The sequence below is a fragment of the Oryzias latipes genome, chromosome 16 (assembly GCF_002234675.1).
Source record: "Oryzias latipes chromosome 16, ASM223467v1".
Taxonomy (NCBI): domain Eukaryota; kingdom Metazoa; phylum Chordata; class Actinopteri; order Beloniformes; family Adrianichthyidae; genus Oryzias; species Oryzias latipes.
In genome coordinates, this window is record NC_019874.2 from 17,807,384 (window position 1) to 17,828,899 (window position 21,516).

General features: G+C 39.3%; 1 protein-coding gene across 4 annotated transcripts; it reads right to left on the minus strand.

Annotated features, from left to right (window-relative positions):
• Positions 1-769: 769 nt before the first annotated feature.
• Positions 770-15,484, minus strand: ptpn3 (protein tyrosine phosphatase, non-receptor type 3). Of its 4 annotated transcripts, none has more exons than XM_023964167.1 (27): positions 15,353-15,484; positions 14,623-14,681; positions 14,013-14,154; positions 13,168-13,302; positions 12,961-13,003; positions 12,725-12,806; positions 11,401-11,445; positions 11,254-11,306; positions 10,949-11,066; positions 10,778-10,865; positions 9,616-9,704; positions 9,480-9,543; positions 9,165-9,367; positions 8,949-9,074; positions 8,663-8,824; positions 8,460-8,553; positions 8,303-8,380; positions 8,159-8,215; positions 6,739-6,895; positions 6,470-6,645; positions 6,090-6,180; positions 5,812-5,873; positions 5,561-5,707; positions 4,762-4,890; positions 2,864-3,006; positions 2,629-2,764; positions 770-1,400 (listed from the first exon to the last, which is right to left on the minus strand). In XM_023964167.1, exons 3-27 carry the CDS (start codon positions 14,079-14,081, stop codon positions 1,326-1,328), a joined length of 2,622 nt encoding a protein of 873 aa, XP_023819935.1. In that variant the 5' UTR covers positions 14,082-14,154; positions 14,623-14,681; positions 15,353-15,484; the 3' UTR covers positions 770-1,325. The 4 variants fall into 4 exon arrangements, with proteins under 4 accessions (XP_023819935.1, XP_023819936.1, XP_023819937.1 ...); XM_023964168.1 differs by having other exon boundaries at positions 15,318-15,480; XM_023964169.1 differs by lacking the exon at positions 5,561-5,707.
• Positions 15,485-21,516: the final 6,032 nt, after the last annotated feature.

Genomic DNA, 21,516 nt, shown 5'->3' on the forward strand with positions numbered 1-21,516 from the left:
TAAGATCATTTCATCAATAGAAAGGAGAGGTAAAGAGAATATTTTTAAACTCCTCATTTTTTAGGATTGCTGGTCATTCCACTGGAAAAAAAACATGATTCTTTCATGTGTTCTTTTTTTACCCTCTGTACCTTCATTTCAAAAATATTTACAACTTTGAAGAAGATATTAATAAACTCTAACATCAAGAGAAAGATTAGATGAAATGCAATGTGGTGTCGTCATTCAAAGGCATTGACATTCAATAGAAATGTAGCTTAAAAAGCATATTTTGAATAATAAAAGCATTCTACAGTTTGAGATATAATCTTTTTCGAGTCTACAGACAATACTGTCATACTTTGGAGTTGTCCATGCTGCTAAGTGTATAAAAAGTGACGCATTTTATGGCACATCTTTATACAATAGATGACTTTTATCTAAGCAGATTTTGCATTCTGTTTGTGTTTTTAAAAAAATGTCAACTTTATGTTTTAACAGTAAAAAGGTTATAAATGTAATACTTCTTGTGTGAGAGTAGATTTCAACATTAGGTAAGCTAATATGAGAAAAAGTTACATTTGGGGCAGAAATATTTGATCTTCTTTTAAAGCATCTTCTAGCCCTTAAGCACTGGCAAATTGTTTGCTTTTGGATTTAATTTGAAATATTTAGCTCCATTAGTGCTAATACAAATCTATTAAAAAAAAAAGCCAGAGCTGGGAAGAACAGCTGCAGAATCAAATTTACTTCTGTCTAGAGATCATAAGAACAGAAAAACACAGACATATCTGTATAAATCAGAGAGTTTATTTAGTTACAGAATAATTTAAAAGTGATGAACAGTCAATTCGGTGCTCTTCAGCCGTCACCTGCTTCTCCCCAGATCTCACAATATCAGCAGCTGTGATCGAAAGTCAGCTTTGCTCCCTGTCTTGGGGACTCAGAGATAAACCATATTACAAAAATCCAAACTCTTTTGCCCTTACAGACCCATCGACTGGGAAGAATCAGAACCATAGCTTAATGAATAGAAGCGACATTGCTTAGAGGTCTCTTGTACAGAAATTAGCAGCTAACGTCAGTCTTAGATCAGTCTCTATGGAGACCACAGTCCTTATAAGCCTAATGCACTTTCAGCAAAAACTAAGGCAGACTAGGTGGAAGATTTGTTCTCACACAGCTGCACAGATCATAGACAGCTGTGCTCCGAAGCTTGTTATACTCTCATTATCCTGTCCATGCGTCGGTCCCATAAGCTTGACAGAGTTTAATCTGTTGGAGCACGCTGTGCCCACTATGAATTGAGGATGAGGGAAACGGTTTGGTCCGATTGCTGATTTATGTTATGAGGTTGTAGGCATCTCTTGTTTCTCTTTGTAGACGCGCAGAATGGCCTCGCACACAAACTGGAACTGAGACTGGAAGACAGAACACCACCGGTTAGTGCAAGAATCCTTATTTCTATACATCTAGAGCGAAAAATACATACGGGAAATATGAAAACTAGTGCAACGAAAGCAAAAATGAAAGACATACACTGGAGGAAAACGTTAAAGTTAGTCTATCGTATCCATCTAACCTGCAGACATACCTAAAATCACCTTAGCATTTTTAATCCAACTCCTCCAAACTACAGTGGTCAGTTTTATTCTTTAACTGAAGTCAGAATAATATACATGTTGAGTATTTAATTTACCCTTCAAATAACCCGGGATATTTCACCAAAAACATAAATAATAGCCAGAATGAGACAAAGAATCAGCAGAAAGCTGGGCCTGAGTGAAGCCACACAGCTTGCAAGGTTAGAAATGTCAAGTGGGGTGCTCCATCTGCTCAGGAGGAGAGTGATGCTGCTGAAATGTTCTGAGCGGCTACAGAGGAAACACTTTCACTCAGATCAAATTATACATTGATGATCTCATTTCACAGATTTACATCATCAACAGGAACTAGTGCAGCATGCCACAAAACACAAATATTACACCTAAAATGTTGGATTTCTGTCAAATCTAAAAAAAAAAAGATTTCTAATAGGATTTCCTATATGGACTATGCATTTTCTTTAATTACAGAAACACAAATAAGTTGGATCCACCCGAAGGGATATTCTATACTTTTATAAGAGATAAAGCCTGGGATAAACAAGCTGCTCTCCTTTTAACACAGCTTCCTACCAAAGCCATGAGTAACATCTTCCTGTCTTTGCCAGCGGCTATAGACAAAACTCAAATCTCAATAGTTTAAATGGAGCTTCCCATCTTCTGCCTTCACTGTAGTCCTCTTTTATTTACTCTAAACATCTCAAAGAGGAAATAAAACACAAAACTAAGTGGTTATTATTCCAACTACAAATAATTTTTATAGTAAAAGGCTGATATATTCCCTTTTTCTGAGATGGAAAATGTTTTTTTTTCTCTCCTGACAGCTAATATTTCTCAGTGCCAGACTCGAAGTACTTTTAGATTACAGGGAGTCAGACAAATCATCTGGAGTCTCTATAATTAAAAGCTTGCTTTACATCAGACAGAGCACAGAAATGGAGGACAGCTTGGGGTGATCATACTGCAGTGCAATAAAAGAGTTCAATGAGGCTGAAAGCAGCAGTATCATTTGACAAACGGGAAGACCGGCTCGGTTTCTCTGTACCGTGGTTTGAACCATCATAGCTCGCTGATCTCTCATTGTTTTGACAATTTCCAGGGGAAACACTGGCTGACCCCCGTCCATCAAAGTCAGCGCCGTCTCCATGATGATCAGGACGCCGGTTCGTCCAATACCAGCACTGATAATATAATTTCAAACACACATTACGTTTAACAAAAGTTGGCAGGAAGGACACTAGTGATTCTTTTCCAAATCAATCTTTTAAACGCCATGTTACCTGCAGTGGACCATTAGCGGCTCCTTGTCCCTCGTCTCTCTTACAGAGCTGACAAACTGCAGGAAGTCTGACGGGTCATCGGGCACGCCGTGGTCCGGCCACGCCACATACTGCAGGTGTGTGATCGCACGCTCATCACCCAACTGCAAATCAAACATGCAAATAAAAAAAGAGAAGCAGAAAGCCAGGATAGTTAAAGTGTTGCATAATCATTATGAATGTGTTACTGTTGGGTTAATTACCCACATGAGACACTGCAGCACTAAAGGCTTAAACACGGATGTTGTTTCACACATAGAAGGGCTGAAAACCAGGCAGGAGGTTGGAACAACAGAGCTAGACATCCATGCCATCAGTAGGTGACAGAGAGATTATGAAACCCAGAGATAAAAACAAAAGGAGAGAGAATGGAGGAAAAGACCGGAGTTTAAGGCTGCTGGGAGAATGGCTGACTTCAGAGTTTCTAACGGGCATGTAGCCTGTGACTCCATGCAGGGATTATCGCTCCATGAGAGGAACAGATGGGCCAGCGCGGCGGTATCTTTGTATGCATGTGCATGCGTTCATACTTCATGCCTCCTTGAGCATTCTCTGCTTCTTTACCTGTTCGGCATAGAGGCCGGGGCTTTTAATCTGATTACCTACCATGACACAGTTTAACAAATAAATAAAAAGTCCCAGACACCCTGACACACCTGCCCCCTATACACCTCCACACAGCGACACTTGACGCACACACACGTGCAGACAAAACCCAGCGGAAGTGACTGAATGCTGGATGTAGTTAATTTGCCAGGAGGGGCTGCTGCCTGCGGTGAGATCCGTTGTGTGGCATATGGTGTAAACATGCTACATGCCGTGGCAACATACAATGCAGAAAAGCAATGCATTGTGTGTCTGTGGTCTCGCCTTAAATGGACATGAAATCAGCTGGAAACTTTAATTGATTTCAAAATACTTAAACATAATAAAATAAACTGTAAACTGAGACAGATTTCAAAATAAATGACAAGAAAGTAATAATAATCAAAGCCGCGGACAGCGTTGTATGGCTTGTAGGAGCTACCTGCCCTTGCCACCCGCCAAGGTCTCTTACTCTTCCTCAGGTTGCAAAACCTCTCAAAACCCACTTCTACAGACTTGCATATCCACCCTAATTGATTTATGATTCTATTGTTTATTTTTTTTACTTTTAACTACTGTTTTATTCTTGTAACTGTTTTTTCTGATTGTTTGTACCTGTAAGGTGACTTTGGGTGCCCAGAATGGCGCCATAGAAATAAAATTCATTATTATTATTATTATTCTGCCACTCTGGTCAGAACTGCTTGTGACAAATTCATGAAATTATACTGTTGTTTTTTTTTCCTCAAAATAGCGATGTTTCTATTGGTTTTATCTCCACAGCAACCATTTTATGTTTGGGTCACCTGGGGGTGATGAACAGATCTATACAATTTTTAGAACAACCAGCAAAAGTAAACTTTTGGATTTCCTTGGCAACGGCGGTTTTTGTTAACCACGCCCACAATACTTGTATAGTCACATCGTATGTTTTATCATATTATCAGCTTGTGCCAGGGATTCATGCATTACATTTTCACAATATTTCAGTTAAAAAATGCACAATCTCTAGGAGGGGTTTAAATATGAAACTGGTACTAAAGGTGTTTTTCTATAGAAAATTCAAGATGGCGGCCTTTTTCTGAGGTCAAAGGTTAGCAAAACTTCAGTTGTGGTTATAGACATAACCTGATGGCATGTGGGTGAGTGTTTTGGAGAATAATTGAGCGTGTGGCAAGGGTCATATTTTTGCTCAAAGGCACACTAATGTATAGATATCGATCAGCTGCAGGTTCATTTAGGAGGCGACACATAATCTCATTGCTATAGCTTACCTGAGTGTGTTTCAGGGTGAACCGTCGTGTCACATAAGCCAGGTTACACTCCTCCGAGTGACACTCCACTGACATGTGCCCGTAATCCTTCGCTTTCGGTGGGTGTGGCCAGTACTGGTGGCACTTGGTCTGTGGAGCGTGTGGCGCAAACAACATATCACAGTATTGACGGTCTTCAGGATACAGTTTACTGCAGTCGCTTCACAGCAGCTCAGCTCAACTCAACTTGGAGCAGATCAACCCATATTTAACAACCTGAGGAACAAGACCTGTTCGTCAGATGCAGCACCGGGGTCTAGAGTCGTGATCTATACATTACAAATGAGAGTCTACCATGTCTTTATGGATGGAGCAAGGTGAATTATCAGAAAAAATGATCAATTAATGAGAACATCTGGTTACTAAGCAACAGGCAAGCTGAGGCACAGACATTCAGCAAGACCTTGGTATCTTGCAGCCTCCGTAAGGATGCATTTATACCAATAAAACATTTTTTCCTCATTGGAATCCAGCTCTCACACACTGAAACCGTGTAATTACTGACACAAGAGCTAATCAATCATTTTTGTGTGCAAACATCCCCAGTGAAACTCCTAATTACTATAATCTTGTATCAAGTCAAACATGACGTATCGTAATAATGCGCAGGTCATGCTGCAGTAATCAGTTACTGCGCCGCTGAAATCGAGCTGAGCGAGTTCAAGTGTTTCCCTTATTGTTTACTCATTTCCCATCCTTAAAAATAAACTTTTTTTTTTTTTTGCTGTTTCCAGTTTTTGAGAAGAAGAATGTTATATACCCGTCCCCTCTCTGTTAGAGTTGTAAGCATGATGACGGTGTGAATCTGCTGCTCCCACACAGTCTGCCAAAAATGAGTGCAGGTCTGTGGCAGAGGACCCTGTGCTGCAATATATTGTAAACAAACGCCAGACTCTGGGGGCGCCACCTACAAAACATACAAATAAGTACACACACACGCATGCCGCTCAATATGTGGTTACGCTGAAAGTTAGATAAAGACAAGACAAAGTTTCCCTGTGAGGTGTTCACCGTGATGTGGCTGGCGTTAATGTAGTCTTCCTGACTCTGCAGTACCACTCTGGTGGCATCGTCTGGAAAGGAGAGCAGGGTGGCAGCAGGTGAGGAGCAGAACAGACCTGTCAACTTAAGCTCAGCCAATTCAAAGTCATAAGGACCCACAACTGCATGATCTAAATAGAGGTATCACGCATTTAGGGAAAGATTAAGGTGGCGCCACTGAGCAGCGAAAGGACAAAACGTCACGGGACACACGGCCAAATAAAAAACAAACAAAAAAAAACACTCACACGGCAAAACATCCCTGTACCGATTCTTCTCCTGGTTTTCAGGGAGTCGTGAACAGTCTTGTGACATTCCGGGCTTCCTCCTGTATAAATTCTAGGGATTACAAACATGTAAACAGACGCACACAGACATAAAGAGAAACTAAAAAATCCAGCAGAGTCAGGGAATCTTTGTTTTCTGAACTACATCCAACTGGAGATTAGGGTCAACATCTGTCCAAAAAGCATTTGAAAGGCTTGCTGTGATTTCAAAACCCAACAGACCATGACAAATATAAGGCTGCTAATAAAAAGACAAACACGTTTGATTTTGTTTTTTTGTGGTGTTCTGGCTCAGTGTAATAGATTTGACCGACTTTAGCTCCCACTTGGACTCTATGTACCTCAAAATGAAAGCACAGCGTGCCAGACTGTATGCCTCTCTCCAGCTGTCTCATCGATTCCTCCAGCGTTTTGACCCGCTCTGACTGGCCGGGGGACTGCGGCTTGCTGTCATGTGAAGGGATGGTGAGTGTGAGGGTGGGAGGTAGCTGCAGTGAGGGCGCCACTCGGCCAGAACCTGGATATAAAAGAGAGTTTCAAGGTTGCTATTAATATTTATAAATCTCTCAAAAGTGCATTTTTGAATCAGCACTTTTTGACGGCTACACACCTTTACGTTTGATAAGCAAGGCCAACTGTCGGGAGTGCGATTCCCTGCTGGCTCGTATAAACATGACCACTTGGTCGTGCGTGTGCTCAGAAATGTCTCGACCGTTAATGAGGACGATGAGGTCTCCCTCCATGAGTTTGGGCTCAGATCGACCTGCCTACAAGAAGAAAAGTTTATATTTATGGGACATCCACAGCCCAAAGTTCAGATAAACTGATATTTTACCTTCATGTTGTGGACCAATAAATAAAGAAAATCAATGATGTCAAGTGTAAATTTAAAAAAAAAGAGAGGTGACCTAATTACAAGAAGTAAGAAATGTACAACTCATTAAATAATTTATGAAGTAACAATAATTTAACTTTGTTTTTTTTACAGACTAAAGTGGCCATTTTATAAAATCACACAAGACGAAACAAAAGAAACAAAAAAGCTTGAAACAAACTGCGTACCTATGAAACATTACATGAACTTGATTTAGAATATTTTAGCCAGGTCCTGCTTGCTTTTGTTCCTCTTTTTTTACACAACCGTGTACCTTTAAAAACTCTTGTTTTTCTAGCAAACTGCTCTTAACCAGGCTTAACCAAAAAGCTTCACATTTAAACAAACATTAACCCACCCACCCATCCAGCTGGTAGCCAGTCAACATAACTTTCCTTTAGAGTTCTCTTTGCTTTTCTTACCAGCCAATGGAAAGAGCCATTACTACTTATCAACAGATTAACATTGGATTTGGATTTTCTGCATTTTTACCCAGCCTGTCTTACTCGGACTTGGGAATTTCAACACTTTATAATCTCTTCCAGCCTGATAACTTTCAGTCATTCTTTTTCAGAGTTCCTCACAAGTGTGTTCTGGGTAACGCCACGATCAATGTGCATAAATATAATGTGGTCCTGTGTCGTTTAGACTCTTGTTTTTCAAGATAAAACAATATACTAACAGACAGTTGGTTATCTATTTGCTGAAGACTAACCGTTTTTCTTAACTTAATGTAGCTGCATTCACTTTTACCACAGACAGAAATTTAACACTGCATCAATCCCTGCAATGAAGATACTGGGAAACGTTGTTTCCTTTCATCTGATGGATATCTGACTGATACATGGGATGCAAGTATTGATTATTAAATTCAATTGATTGATTTTCTTCAGAATTTATTGATATTAAAGTTTGAAAATGGTTTTGATACGCTTCTGGGTTTGGTAAGTGAGCTGTGCTTCAACAAACACCATCAGTTGCTCTTTATGCAATGATTCGTATTTCTTTGCCTTTTGGTAGTTTCATTTATTAATACAATTTGTAAAATCAAAGAAAACAACTAAGTCTGATATTAGTTTATAAGATTTTATGCGTGATCTCACTTTAACTGAACAAAAAGACCAAACATATAAATGTGAAAATATGCAACACTTACCGGGGAGTCTGGTTTGATATGGGAAACAGACAGGGGCATCTTCTGATCCACCCCACCCTGATGGGTAAAAAAAACATAATCATGAGACGAAATCCTAAAACAACAACAGAAAAGTATAATAGATGAATGAAATGAGGGACATACTTTAACGTTGAAGCCAAACTTGCCCTCATGGTCTGGAGTGATACATATTAGCATGAGGTCTCCATCACCCAAAGCATCCTGCATGAGGAAATTTTTATTTCAGACATGCATCAAACCCCGTATGAATATGTTTAGGATTTAAGGTGAGGTGGAGCACCTTATTATAGTAGGGTGGGGTGTCCTCCTCTCCTATACTATCATCAGCATGGGACAAAGCATCATCTGGTCCTTGGCTGTACGATCCAGAAAGGCTAAAGATAAAAAAACAATAAAATATTTTTTTTCCTAATCTGATTAAGTTTTGTTTTCTTTCATTTGAGTTCAGTAAAAACTAGACGTTCATTTGTGAGCAAAACTAACCGGTTAGGTGAGACGTCTCCTTCGCTGCCTTTGCTGCTGCTCACAGAGGCTCTGTAAGTGTAGAACACATCCTCCCCCAAAGACATGTTTTTCAAATCCGCAGTGAGCTCCGCAGAGGACGGGCGAGGCTTTCGGATCTCATGGCGAACTCTGGGACTCCGCCTGCCCCAACAAACACAGCGGCAATCAGGTGTCGTGAAAAATAAAAACTCAATTTTTGTCTCAATAAAAAAAGAAGAGATGGATTAAGCCGTTACAACATGACAGTGGCTAATGAATGTTGTACCAGTTGGGGGTGGATGGAGGTGATCTGGATGGCAGGCTCTTGGTTTCAAGATGTTCTAATGAAATCGACCTCTGCAGAACCGGATTCCACACCATGCCGCCAACCACACGCTGGTAAACAGGGCCCCTGCAAAAAAAAAAAGGGGGGGGGGGGTGTTAGAAATCAGCAGCATTTATGATGAAAAGATTGAATGTATGAAATAATTTGGAAGCTCACGTCTCAGCTTTGCTGTTGCTGAACCCCAAGTGTTGTGTTATCAGCTTTGTGTAGGTCTGAACTGTGCTGTTGCCCTGTTTAGGGCTCTTGGCGTTGCGGTTGGAGGAAAAAAAGGAGTGGTGGTCCACACATGAACGCCACAAGTTCTTGCAAGTTTTAGGGCAGAGAAGAAGAAGAGGCACTTCACAGTCTTGGGTCTCCCCCTGTAACATGCAATAATTACAGTTTACAATCAACATTTTTGAAAAGGCAAATAATGTGATTCCAAAGTCAACTGTGATTAAACATCTATGAAGAAGGCAGAAAATGACTCACGTGTTTCTGTTTTAAATGTAGAAAAAAGCGTTTCCTCTTAAAAGAAATCTTGATAATTTTCCCCCTGCATGGAAGTAGCACAGCTCATCAGCAGTTAATGGTTAAGAGTTGAATAATACAACTCATTATTACTCACCAGGGGAAGAAACTGGAACAAACCATATTGCAGAATATTGCGACCCCACTTGAGGTCAAACCCACCATTAAAGGTGTATTGTTAGTGTCCTGGAAGAAGACAGGATTGACCAAAAAAAAAATGTTTAAATAATGTTCATTAATGCAGTTTAATATTGTAATAGTAAAAACTAAACAGAAATTTCAGTTAAAATCCCATTTTACATTTGATTTTTTACAACCATGGTTTGTGTTTGAAAGAATGCAAACTATTTGATACTTGCAGAGATTTAAAACCTTGTTTTTAGACATTCAAGATATTCAACCAGGTTTTACGTTAATTTAACTTCTCTTTATTCTACACCTTTATAAGCTTTTTTCTAAACAACACACTCAAGATTTTTTTGTCTCATTAAGAGCCAGGAATGAGAAACAAGGAAATAATCGTTGAGATTAATTAAAATCCTTTTACTCTATATTCCTGACAATAAAAAACTTTTACGACAAAATAAACAAATTCCACTGTGATTTTTGCTTTTATTTCAAGAATGTCGTTTTTAGGTTCAGGAAATGTTGATATGTTAGAGTGACATCCATTATTTTGGAAACAAACACAGATTTATGTTCTAGGAATATGAGCCAGTTTTAGATTTATTATAGAGAATTTATTAAAATGGGTCAACTTGTGCTCAGATTGTATTCTTATTTGTTCACATTTTGTTCTAATATGAGTTATTTCCACTTATTGCAATAGCTTTTGATATTAAAATGAACAACACTTAGTTAAAAACTCAAAAAATACAAACAGTTTGCTTAAAACTATAAAAAAAACAACAATAATAACTATTATTTTTCTCTATAACATTGCATTTTAATTCATTTTAACAGTTAGCTTTTAGCTTATTTTTCTCTTTTTAACGCTTGTGTGTAACTGCATGGTCATTTTAGTACTTCTACTGAATTTCTTCTTAATTTTAGTGTTCTTTTCTTATTTTAGGTTCCCTTTTTTGCAGTGTAATGTTGAGGGGGACATTTAAAATGGCCTAAATCATTACAAGCTCAACAACTTACACTTTGACACAAAAAAACAAATATTCTTCTTAAACATACGGGTAATGAAAACATGTGGTTTAAAAAAAACAAACATGTGATTTTCCTATTAAAGCTTAATCAAGTCACACTACCATAGCAGCGTGAAGCTCCACTCCATACAACTCCAGCGTCCGGGCGGTGTTGAGAAAACACAGCTCAGCATCGCTCTGCTTAAGCCCTCTAAGAACACAAATACAAACAATTACGTACAACAACAAGAACCTGTTATTCAATCGTTATGAGCAAAGAACTGCCTCTAATACTTATGCTGGGGATGGAGATCTTCCACTTTGGAAAGGAAATCTTCATTCTGTTCGGGCATAAAGTGGCATTTGGAGAGGTATCCGGGGGCCCGGGACGGACAGTGATCCCCAATTTCCGCTACAAGAGACAGAAAGATGACACCGATCATTTAAACAAGCAGCAGCCATCCACTCATGCTGACATCTTTATGAGAGGGATGTTAATTGAGATGATAGAGGGCCCCCTTCAATGAATAATTACTCACACAGTTGTTATTAAGTCATTCATCTTTTTTTTTCCCTCTAGGAAGAGATTAGGGACTTACACTGCACAGCATAGGACGCCAGCACCACTGCAGCATTCAGCGGACACTGCAACCTGCAATAACAATAATTACGCACACTATACACAAACACTGTGTACAAGAGGGACAGGTGGTGAGGTTTGAAGTTTTTTTTTTTTTTGTACAAACCGTCCTTCTCTGATGTCGCTTCTAATCTGAAGGAAGTACAGGTGCCTGCGGGAGCGAGACAAGAGGAACTTAACACACCCACGCATGCTTTCTGTATCCTGCATTGTTATAGCCACATCAGCTGTCTGGTTGTGCTGGTTAGCAGATCTGTGAATAACTGTACACTACAGCATTTAGACAACTGCTGAACACAAAAGCAAATTGGTTTTCTAACTGTATTTTTTTTCATCTACTCAGGACCAGGTTTTCATTTATTCTGCAAAGTATCAGGTGTAAAATTGAGTGCAGCCATTCACCGCTTTTCTGCCTTGATAAACAGACAGTGTTTGCACACAGGAAATTCAGTGACATATGTAAATAAAGGCCTTGCGGGTCAAAACATCCAATACTGGGAATAGCAAAAGAGTAGATGATAAGTGTGACCACAGAATTTCATTTAAAACACTTCTTGGGTTTGAGGCTTGTGCAAATCCTCAAAATAAATCAATAACCTTATATATATTTTATGTTAAAAAAAAAGATGAGTGCAACAAGCTGAATGTCTTTTTGTGGCTCTCACAACCCTAAGGCATTCTTAAATACATGACCACGCCTCTAAAAGGCTGCATGTGCAAAGGACCCAGGAATTTTTTAATAAACTACAATTTTCTGGAAAAACAAGAAAAAAAATACAACCAAACAAGACGTAACAACCGCCCAAAACAGCAGAGTGACTCTTGTGTCCGAATTCCTTCCCTACTCTACCAATAGTGCACCATATAGTGCATTCGCCATTTTGTAGTGCTGTCCGAACCTACAAGTGCCCTAGAAATTTCCCAGAAGTCTCTGCGAAAAACCAGTGCCCATCGATGCTCACTAGATTGGCGAATATAGACCACAATGCATTGCGTCTGAACAATTTCTGCCAAAAAAATGTATTTAAATGTATTTTTTAAATAAACCAATGTTTTTATCTTCAGAAGACAGTGGATTCATATCAATTAGATTTGAACTTTGTGAAATCGATGACGTCATATCCACCGTTTAAAAAAAAAAAAAAGTAGTGAGCATTGCCGAAATGCTTTTAAAATTCAGAGCACTAGATAGTCCCGCACTATATTAGTAGTTAGGTGTTAGGGTGGGAATTCGGATATAGCCACTGCCATTAGGGGCACAGTAAATGTCTGCATTCCTTCGTTTTTAGCTAAATAAAGTCAGGATTGCAAAAAAATAATTTAAAACTTGAAAAAATTTCAATGAAAGATTTTAAAGTAATAAATGTAAGTCATCATTGAGGGGGGATGAGAGAGGGGGGATGAGATGCGCTCTTGTGTTGGGTTCTAACCTCGTCTGGTCATGCTGCAGAGAGTTGGGATCGGAGATGAAGAATCGTACTCTGAAGTTCAGATAAAAGGGGGACACGAGGCCTGTGCGGAAATGTCATTTCGTTAAAAAAAAAAAAAAAAAATCACAACCGCTGCCACATCACAACTGACGCTGCTTTACGGGTATTTTTTCCATCTGTGCACTGCAGTAGGTTTAGAAAAACCCACTGCACCTGTGCCTCAACAAGTACCCTACCTTTGATTTGCTTCTTCAAGGGTTTCTCAGGCTCCAACCATCTCTGAAAGCAAAAAAAAAAAAGATTCATAGTACATTGAGGCTCACTGCAGCTAAAAAACATTTATGTAAGAACGCCCTGTGGTTATCATCAACTTAACTGCAATCAGCTAGCGCAAGACATTACAATCTGTGTCCAAATGAGCGGCACATGAAGGGTAAGCTCACAGGAGAGTGTGTGTTGGCTGTGAAAGAGGCTATGGCTGTGCTGGATTCTCTGATCTGCAGACTGAAGAGCTGCCTCTCCTGCAGGCCCAGGTGGTCAAACACCAGGCTCAACAGAACCTCGCCTTCATCCTGCTTCTGAAAAATGGAAACAACAAATGGCATTACGCTCAGCCAAAAATATCCTGTCAACTCTCCTGGATATGACTTAGTCTGTTGTTGCTTTTGAAGGGGAATGGGATTAAAGGCTATAAATAACAGTTTGTAAAATGTCATTTATTCCAGATAAGATTTGATTACTTCAACAACAACAAAAAAACATTGTAGTTTAATTAGTCAAGGTTTTATTAAATGAGTCTGAAGGATATGCAGCCGCTCGTCTGCATCCGCTCCGCATTAAACCTCCCACTCCCTGTAACTGGAGTCATATTCCCATCACAAGTACTAAAGAACTAAAGTAAACTCATCTTTCAGCAGGAAACTCCATCATATTTGGTGAATTTGAACACAGCATTTTTTTCAGCCTTTCAGGATGACAAATCTTTCTAACAAAAAGAGTGATGGAGAATCCAGTGTGTAAAAAATGCTGCACCCTGAAAGTAATTCAGAGATGGCCCTTCTGCTGAGAGTGGGTGCTGTATTATGACATGCTGATGCAGACTGAAGATGTGACGAGCATATGCAAGCTGCAGGAGGTGAGAGTGACCTTCAGGCTCACAGTGTTGAGTTAGATGTGACTGGAAACAATGAATAAGACGCAGCTCCATCACTCATGACTATGCGACTCTGAGCGCTACAGGAAACGACATGCGAGGCAGCAGTAGACGGAGCTTAGGTGAGCTACGCACGCTGACTCTGAAGGTCTCGATGGTGCCGTCCAGCAGTTGAACTAAGCAGAGCAGGTCCGGTTTTGGCATGTCTGTTACCGCGGTAACTCTGCTTCCCTATCCAGACAAACGCCCTGCCATCGACTCCTCTCCGAGAGGGGACCTGGAGACACACAGACATACACAACAGCAAACGTCAGATGTTTCTAGGCTGCTGTCTTCCAATGAAAGTACCTCCCACAGGATGAAAATGTGTGGTGAGTAATTCATGTGCTGGATGGAGCACAGGCCCGCAGTGAGTAATACACTATGAATGCGAAGGAGTGACGTGCTCGAGTGTGTGCGTGTGTTTGTGTAATCTCTTATTATATGGCTTGGGTCTGAACATGTCCATTCCCTCTCACTCCTGCATCTCTGCCTTTTTGCTGGCAGCTGAATGATAAGAATGTTAAACATTTTCAGAGTCAGAGCCCGCCCTGGCCCCTACCTAGTGCACAAAAGCTGATATCAGACCGGCAGCCTGGAGCAAGCCCATGCACACAAACACACTCTCAAACGCATGTGTGCCATGCCCAATCAGAGAATATGCATGCAGGTGAGCATCTACACGCATGGATGCCAGCACGCTTACATGTGTCCTGTCTTGGTTTTCCAGGCGAGCAGATCTGGCCAGCCCGTCCGGCGCAGTTCCTGAAAGGTCACACAATGTTTGAGTTAATGTTTGAACGCAGAAACACACTCTGAATATATTAGTAGGAAAGCTGGCCCCAGCTGCATGGCCAGTTTTCCACAATAACCCCTCTCTCAGGGCTGGATCTGCAGGGAATTTACAAATAAATGCCCAGAAAAGGTAAATCCATCATCAAGTCATTTGGGGATACATTTGAATAAGGTTTAGATATTTAATTCAAAAGTTATATCAAATTGTACTGAGATGATCAACTTTTAGAATTCAAAAACGTATCAAATAACCATTTATAACAAAGAAAGTATTGAGAACATTTGCTAGTACCCGTTCAAACTTGAACGTCTCATGTAGTTCTCCTCGGTATGAGACATTTCACTGTCTAAACAAACCATAAGTCAAATTATTAGGCCCGTTTCTCGACATCCCAGACTGTGACTTAGAAAGTCTGCCGTTAACCTCTTTGCACTTTGAGCCACGGCGCAAGCGAGGGAACCTGTTGACAGCCTCAAATGTTCTAAAAGCTACACCCAAAAAAGGAGGAACACGCCACGGCTCTACTCGTAACATAACAGTTTTGCCAAGTTCCAGTTTTCTGGGGAGGAAAAACAGTTTCAAACGAGGAGAAAAAGTCTTACTACCTCCGTCCCTCCCGCTTCGAAGACAAGTCATATACCTGAATATTTCCGGCGTGAAAACGTCGGGTCGGGCGCGTCGCAAAAAGCCAGGTATAGCTAGGTAAATATCCGGGACAAGTTTCCCATCCCTGTCTGCGCTGACGGCGCAGGGCCCCGCCCCTTTGCCGTGCGCGCTCCCGACAGAAAGTTAAAGCGCGGGAGCGAGCTTGTAAAAAGTTGAGGAAGGACGTAAACAAACAGTATTTCCTTTTTAAAAGATATTTTATAGTACTTTTAGAAATTAAAAGACAAATAAATAATTGTTTAAAAACTGTAAAATACTATGTGTGATTAAAAATGAATAAACAATGTGAATTTTTATTAACTATATTATTGGTCATATAATCAAATGTTTACATCTGTTTTGTTTAAACACATGAATTTTATTTGTTTAAGGGGACAAAAACTGTTTACTAAAAAAAAACATTTGTTTAAGTAAAATATCTTGTTAACTAATACAAGTTTATTTGAAAAGAATATCTAATGATTTATAACGTTAATTTTTCTTTATGTAATAGAGTTGGAACAGTCCGTATATTCTCCAAAAGTAAGAGACGTGAATTATATTCAGGCCTCCTTTATTTAATAAACACATTTAATTTTTTATAAATTAATATTTTTCTGAAATAAATTTGTGTTATTAAATGTTATTTTTTATTAAATAACACCCATTCATTAAAATTGAACCACTCAGTTATTCAAACAGAAACAAATTGAACCTTTCTGCTATAGGGCTATTCTTTTTTTGTTTGGATGCTATGTTAATCATTGGGTTGAGATACTAGTTCTTGACAGTTGTTTTAGGACTGTTATTAGACAATTTTGTCTGTTGGAAAGTTTGTGATCAAAATAAAACCCGTCGACCCACTGAGGGAAGAAAAAAAGCAATGTAATAATGAAAAAATAAATCTCTCTGCTTTGTTTCCCAATGTTTTCTGACTCGCTGTGGCCATCTACTGGACATAAGCAGTACTACTGTTGCGTTAACCATTTTTCACATCAACGACCGTTACGTTTGTTCAACATAATTTTTCGGCTGATAAAATAATTGCTTCTAATCACCAGATATATTGTTGAAGCACACTTATTAACTTATGAGGATTTGTTTTTTTTATTTGATTCTGATTTTTAATTCTGATTTTTAAAATAATCGTAAATAATACCTAAAAAGTAATTAACTGTACTGCTGTGCCTCTTTCAAAAAGTCTAAATACATTAACAGTAGCCATGATAAATTAATAGCTATGTGAAAGCAGCACTTTTAATCCTTTATTTGATTCATTTAGCATGAACCTTGGATAAAGCAGTTGTTACCATGACGACAATCCATATATGAGGTTTATTTTAGACTGATGAAACAACAATCAAAATCAACTTAGTGAGCAACAAAGTCATTTAGACAATCAGCTATTTAAAGAGAAATACGTTGCAACTTTACTTTTGGTTAGCACCCTCACCTCAGTGAGAAGGCCCTGGTTCAAATACCAGCTGGAGTTTACATGTTCTATCTTGCATTTGTGGGTTTTCTGCAGGCACTCTGGCTTCCCACAGTCCCAAAACACATTTCATAGGTAAATTGATGTCCCCAAATTGCCTCTAGGTGTGCATGTGAGTGTGTGGGCCTGCGACAGACCAGCTTCTTGTTCAGAACGCTGCCTTTGCCCAACAGTAGCTCAGTATACTCCAGCAACCCAGAGACCCCAAAATGGATTTAGCAGTTTCTGTAGATGGATGGATGGATGGATGGATGGATGGATGGATGGATGGATGGATGGATGGATGGATGGATGGATGGATGGATGGGTGGATGGGTGGATTGATGGATGGATGGGTGGATGGATGGATGGGTGGATGGATGGATGGATGGATGGATGGATGGATGGATGGATGGATGGATGGATGGATGGATGGATGGATGAATGGATGGAAAATATACCTGCCCAATGTCAGATGTCAACGTCCAATCCTCTTAAGTTATCTAAACAAAGGCAAGTGAAGTATTAAAAAAGTACTTATGTAAGATTATTCAAAGTGTTACTAGTGGTAAAATTACTCAAGTGTAGAGTGAAAGTATGAACGTTTCTGATTTGTACTGTTTTGAAATACCACTGGCAATTAAATCAACTGTATAATAGTACCATTTATTTTGTTTTTAGCGTACCTTTGAAAAAAAAAGGATGTGTAGAATAATAAAGCATTCCCAAAATTTGATTCTTCAATAACTGACCTGCAAATATTTTGGATTAGAAAGCATCAAGCCAAATTTAAATAAAGTCAATTTGAGATTACTTAATTTTTATGTATAACATCCTTGCAACTTCAAAATATTTTGGAGAGTATACATTTTTTGGTTTCTGACATGTTGGGATTCTGATCAGTGGAGCAAGAAACTCACATTGACCAATACCACTGCTGAGGGACGTTCAGCAGCAGAAGAAAATGCACTACCTGCAGGACAAGAGAATACTCTTGAGTGTTCTCATGTCTTGCCACATGCATCAAGTTCTCTCACAAATGACACATTTCTTTTTCCTTCGAATAAAGGTTCTTGTGCTAAAGCTATAAAGTAAATTCAATGAAAAGCCATGAAAGGTCTTAGTCACTTTCTGGGACAAGAGAAGGTAAGTGCTCTTGAACGCGTTGGGAAAACTGGAGCAATGGGAACAATTACAGAGCAATACTGAAAGCAGAGATTCCTGACTTACAGCACTAAGAATATGCAGGATTTGGCAGAAAATTCCAAATGACCAGATGTCATCTTTTTGACTACACCTCTCACACAGGTTTCTTTTAGTAATAATATTAAATAACAATAATAATAATGGATTTATCTGAGCCTTTCCAGACCCTTTTAGAGTTTATGCAGCTTTTGTAGAACACCAGGATTTGTAAATGCATATATAGTTCATGGTCAAATTGTTATAAGCATTTATGTAGTGTGAAGACTAAGATCTAAGGTTCATGCTGCGTGCCAGGTGGGAAGCAGATCACATCTAGGTTGTTCAAGTGGGGCATACTTTATAGACATAACCACGCTTACTTTAACCAAAATCTGCAACAGACTTCTATGAAGACACTCCGAGAGATCTTTGAGAGGCCCAGAAGAGAGATTTCCTCGCTCTGATCAAGTCAGAAAGTTGCACTGGGGAGTCTCATGCCACATCTGGCACAGGGCCATTCCACATCATGACAGTAAAGTGATGAACTTCCTCAAGGCTAATAACCCTTCTCCCATCCAACACTTACCCCAGCACTAATAAATGCAGTGACATCAACTTACAGAGCTCCAACATCTCAGTTCAATAAGTGAACCACGAGACTTGAAGTTGCCAGTGACCTGGATCAGCATTGATGTTTCCCTGCTCATTGTGTGACAATTAATCTCATCATGTGCTGTGATCATCCTTCCTCCTGGCTGCTCTTTTTAATAGTCTTAACTGTGTTTTGTGAGTGAAAGAAGTCAAGGAGAAACTGAAGTCCCCCTGATTTGGAAGCTGATGCGCCATAACATTTAAATGTGAGAATAAAGCCAGTTGAGAGTGGCTCGATTGGGTAAACTTCCAACTGATGAGTCCGAAAGCACACCATGAAAACCTTCTCTGATGCAGCTGTCCTGGTTGGCTCTAGATTAGGAGGAGGAACATCAACTGGGCTCCAAAACTGGACTAGCAGTTTCAGTGTACCGTAGGTGGAAACAGACGAGATACACTTGGGATGCCAGATGTTGCCTTTAAGCTGAAATAGAATTTTATGAAGTGTATGACTTTCCTTTTTTTCCAGTTGAAGGTATTCCTTTTATCAGAACCTAACATGAGCAGTCCCCTCTCAGCTCCGTGACAGAAAAAGGAAGGGGTTTCAACACCTAGTTCTAATTTAGAACTTCAAGTAAACTGTTCTTTGGGTGCATCAACCTAGAAAAATCCCAAAAAGTTGCAGCACCCTGGGGCCGTCTTGTCTTTTTCTTTGCCACAGACTGTCATGGTGTCAGAGCTAAAAGACAAGTTTTATAACAACATGTTTAGTGTAAGACTGTTTTTCATCCACATCTGCACTTATTCAGCTACAGATAAATAAACGCTCTTTTGTGCTAATTCACAATAAACCTATCACTGACAGACACTTTTGTTGTGCAAAACTAAGTAAGTTTATCCTGATTTCATAAAAGCGATCCTAAGTATTTATCTGGTTTCCTCTAACAAATGTTACTTCTGCAGCTTTGAAGATGAAAGCATCTTCAAACATTAATGCAGTGCTTTTCAAAATAAGAGGTCAAAATAATGCTTGTATGCGTTGGTAATCCATAAAGGCTGAAGCACTGTTCAAACTGATTTAGAAAGAATTGGTTGATCATTTGGAAGATCAACACTGTAGCTCTGTTTAGCAGAAGACTTTAACAAGTTGTTGTGTGATGTCTGACTTCTGCTTGGTGTTTCTTCCTTTTTCAATGCCACGGCAGCACTCTCACCTCAAAGCGAGAAAGCCTCACTGGGTCTTTCATTGCTGTACATACACAGGTTTTGTTTGGGCTTGCCACAGTCTAAGAGAAATGCTCCATAGATTGATTGACAGAATTATCTCTCAGGTGTGAGTGTGTGGCCATGTGATGAATCGGTGAACTTCCAGGCCATTCCGTGCCTTTGCCCTGCAGTGGCTAGGATAAGCTCCAGCAACCTCTATGACCCTGCACAAGACTGAGTGGTTTAGAAGATAAATGGTAGTTTCACAACTAAAAAAATGTAATCTGTAACCACAATTTCTAAAAACATGTGCATCTCCTTATGATCCAATCAAAACATTTGAAAATCACTTATTTGTACAAAGACAACATAAGCTACCACATACTTATTTATTCTCTGTTTATAATTCTCCTTTAGTCAGAGAAATTTCTACTTTGGGGCTTGTATTTTCAGTTTGTCAATGCAGACCTTTTCAAGTTAAGTTTTACTTTGAACATTTTAACTATTGAAAGTTGATACAACTGAAAATTCACCATGTAAATGATCCAAGACTTTAGCAACACCCTCAAAAATGGTCTCAATTAAGTAGACTCAAATGTGTGTCCTTCAGCTGAGATAAAGGTTTTGATAATCTTCAATGAATTGTTTGTGTTTCTATTAGTGATCTTGCTTTTTTAATGCAGTCCTGATCCTTATTAGTTGATATGTACTACATGGAAAAATTATAGATTTAAAAAATAATTTACACCATTTCCAAGAGGTAAAGTCAAAAGATTTTAGTCTCACAGAGAAATTTGAGGTAACTTTCTGATGATTATCCTCTTTTATTTTATTTTAATCTTGATACAAACATTGACAGCATGAACAAAAAAGATTTTACAGGTTATATTAATAAAAACAAAAAAGATAGACTTTTGGAATGAAAAACATTTGTGTTTATACTTGACCTTCTTTGCTCACTCACATGCCAGAATGAAGCAAAAGTGTCAAGATGTTCAGGCTGTGTTCAGTGACATCTGCTGCATTCCTTAGGGGTGAAACCGGCTCTGACCTGTTTCCATGCAGGCAGAGTGATGGGGTGACACATCTGAGACGAGACTGAGGGTTCATCAGACCAGCAAAGGCTAGTTCATGGTGGTGTGACGTAAGAGAGGGGAGGTTTCTTCTCTTTCTGGCTACCCCTGCTAGAGACACCAGCACTGAAAAAGAAAGGAACCTCCTTCTGTTCCTGTCAGAGGATCGATTTTCTGCAACAGCATCAGACCCCGTGCCCTCTCTGCCTTCCACTCCATGGTTCTAAAATTAGACCAGAGAGACACGGGGACAGACCAGATGTTAATGCACTTCATGTTCGAGAAATCACACTGCATTCCTCAGACATTCTTTTGCTCTTTCCATATTCAGGTCTCTTGAATTTCTGCAGTTTTGTTGACTTTCAACATTTAAACCCATCCATCATGTTTTGTTATCTTTACATAACCTAAGAATCTGTGTACCACATTCAGTGACAGACCCATCCTGTGCTCTCTTCGTGCATTATGTAACATGTTGATGTCACCGTTTGACTTTGAAATTCAACCAAATGCTTTTAAATGTCAGCATGAAAAATGAGGTTGTACAAACTATGACACAAAAAGACCCAGTTAGGATTCTTTTTAATGTTTTTCGTAAATTACTGATGAAATAAAACTACAGTCATGTCTTTT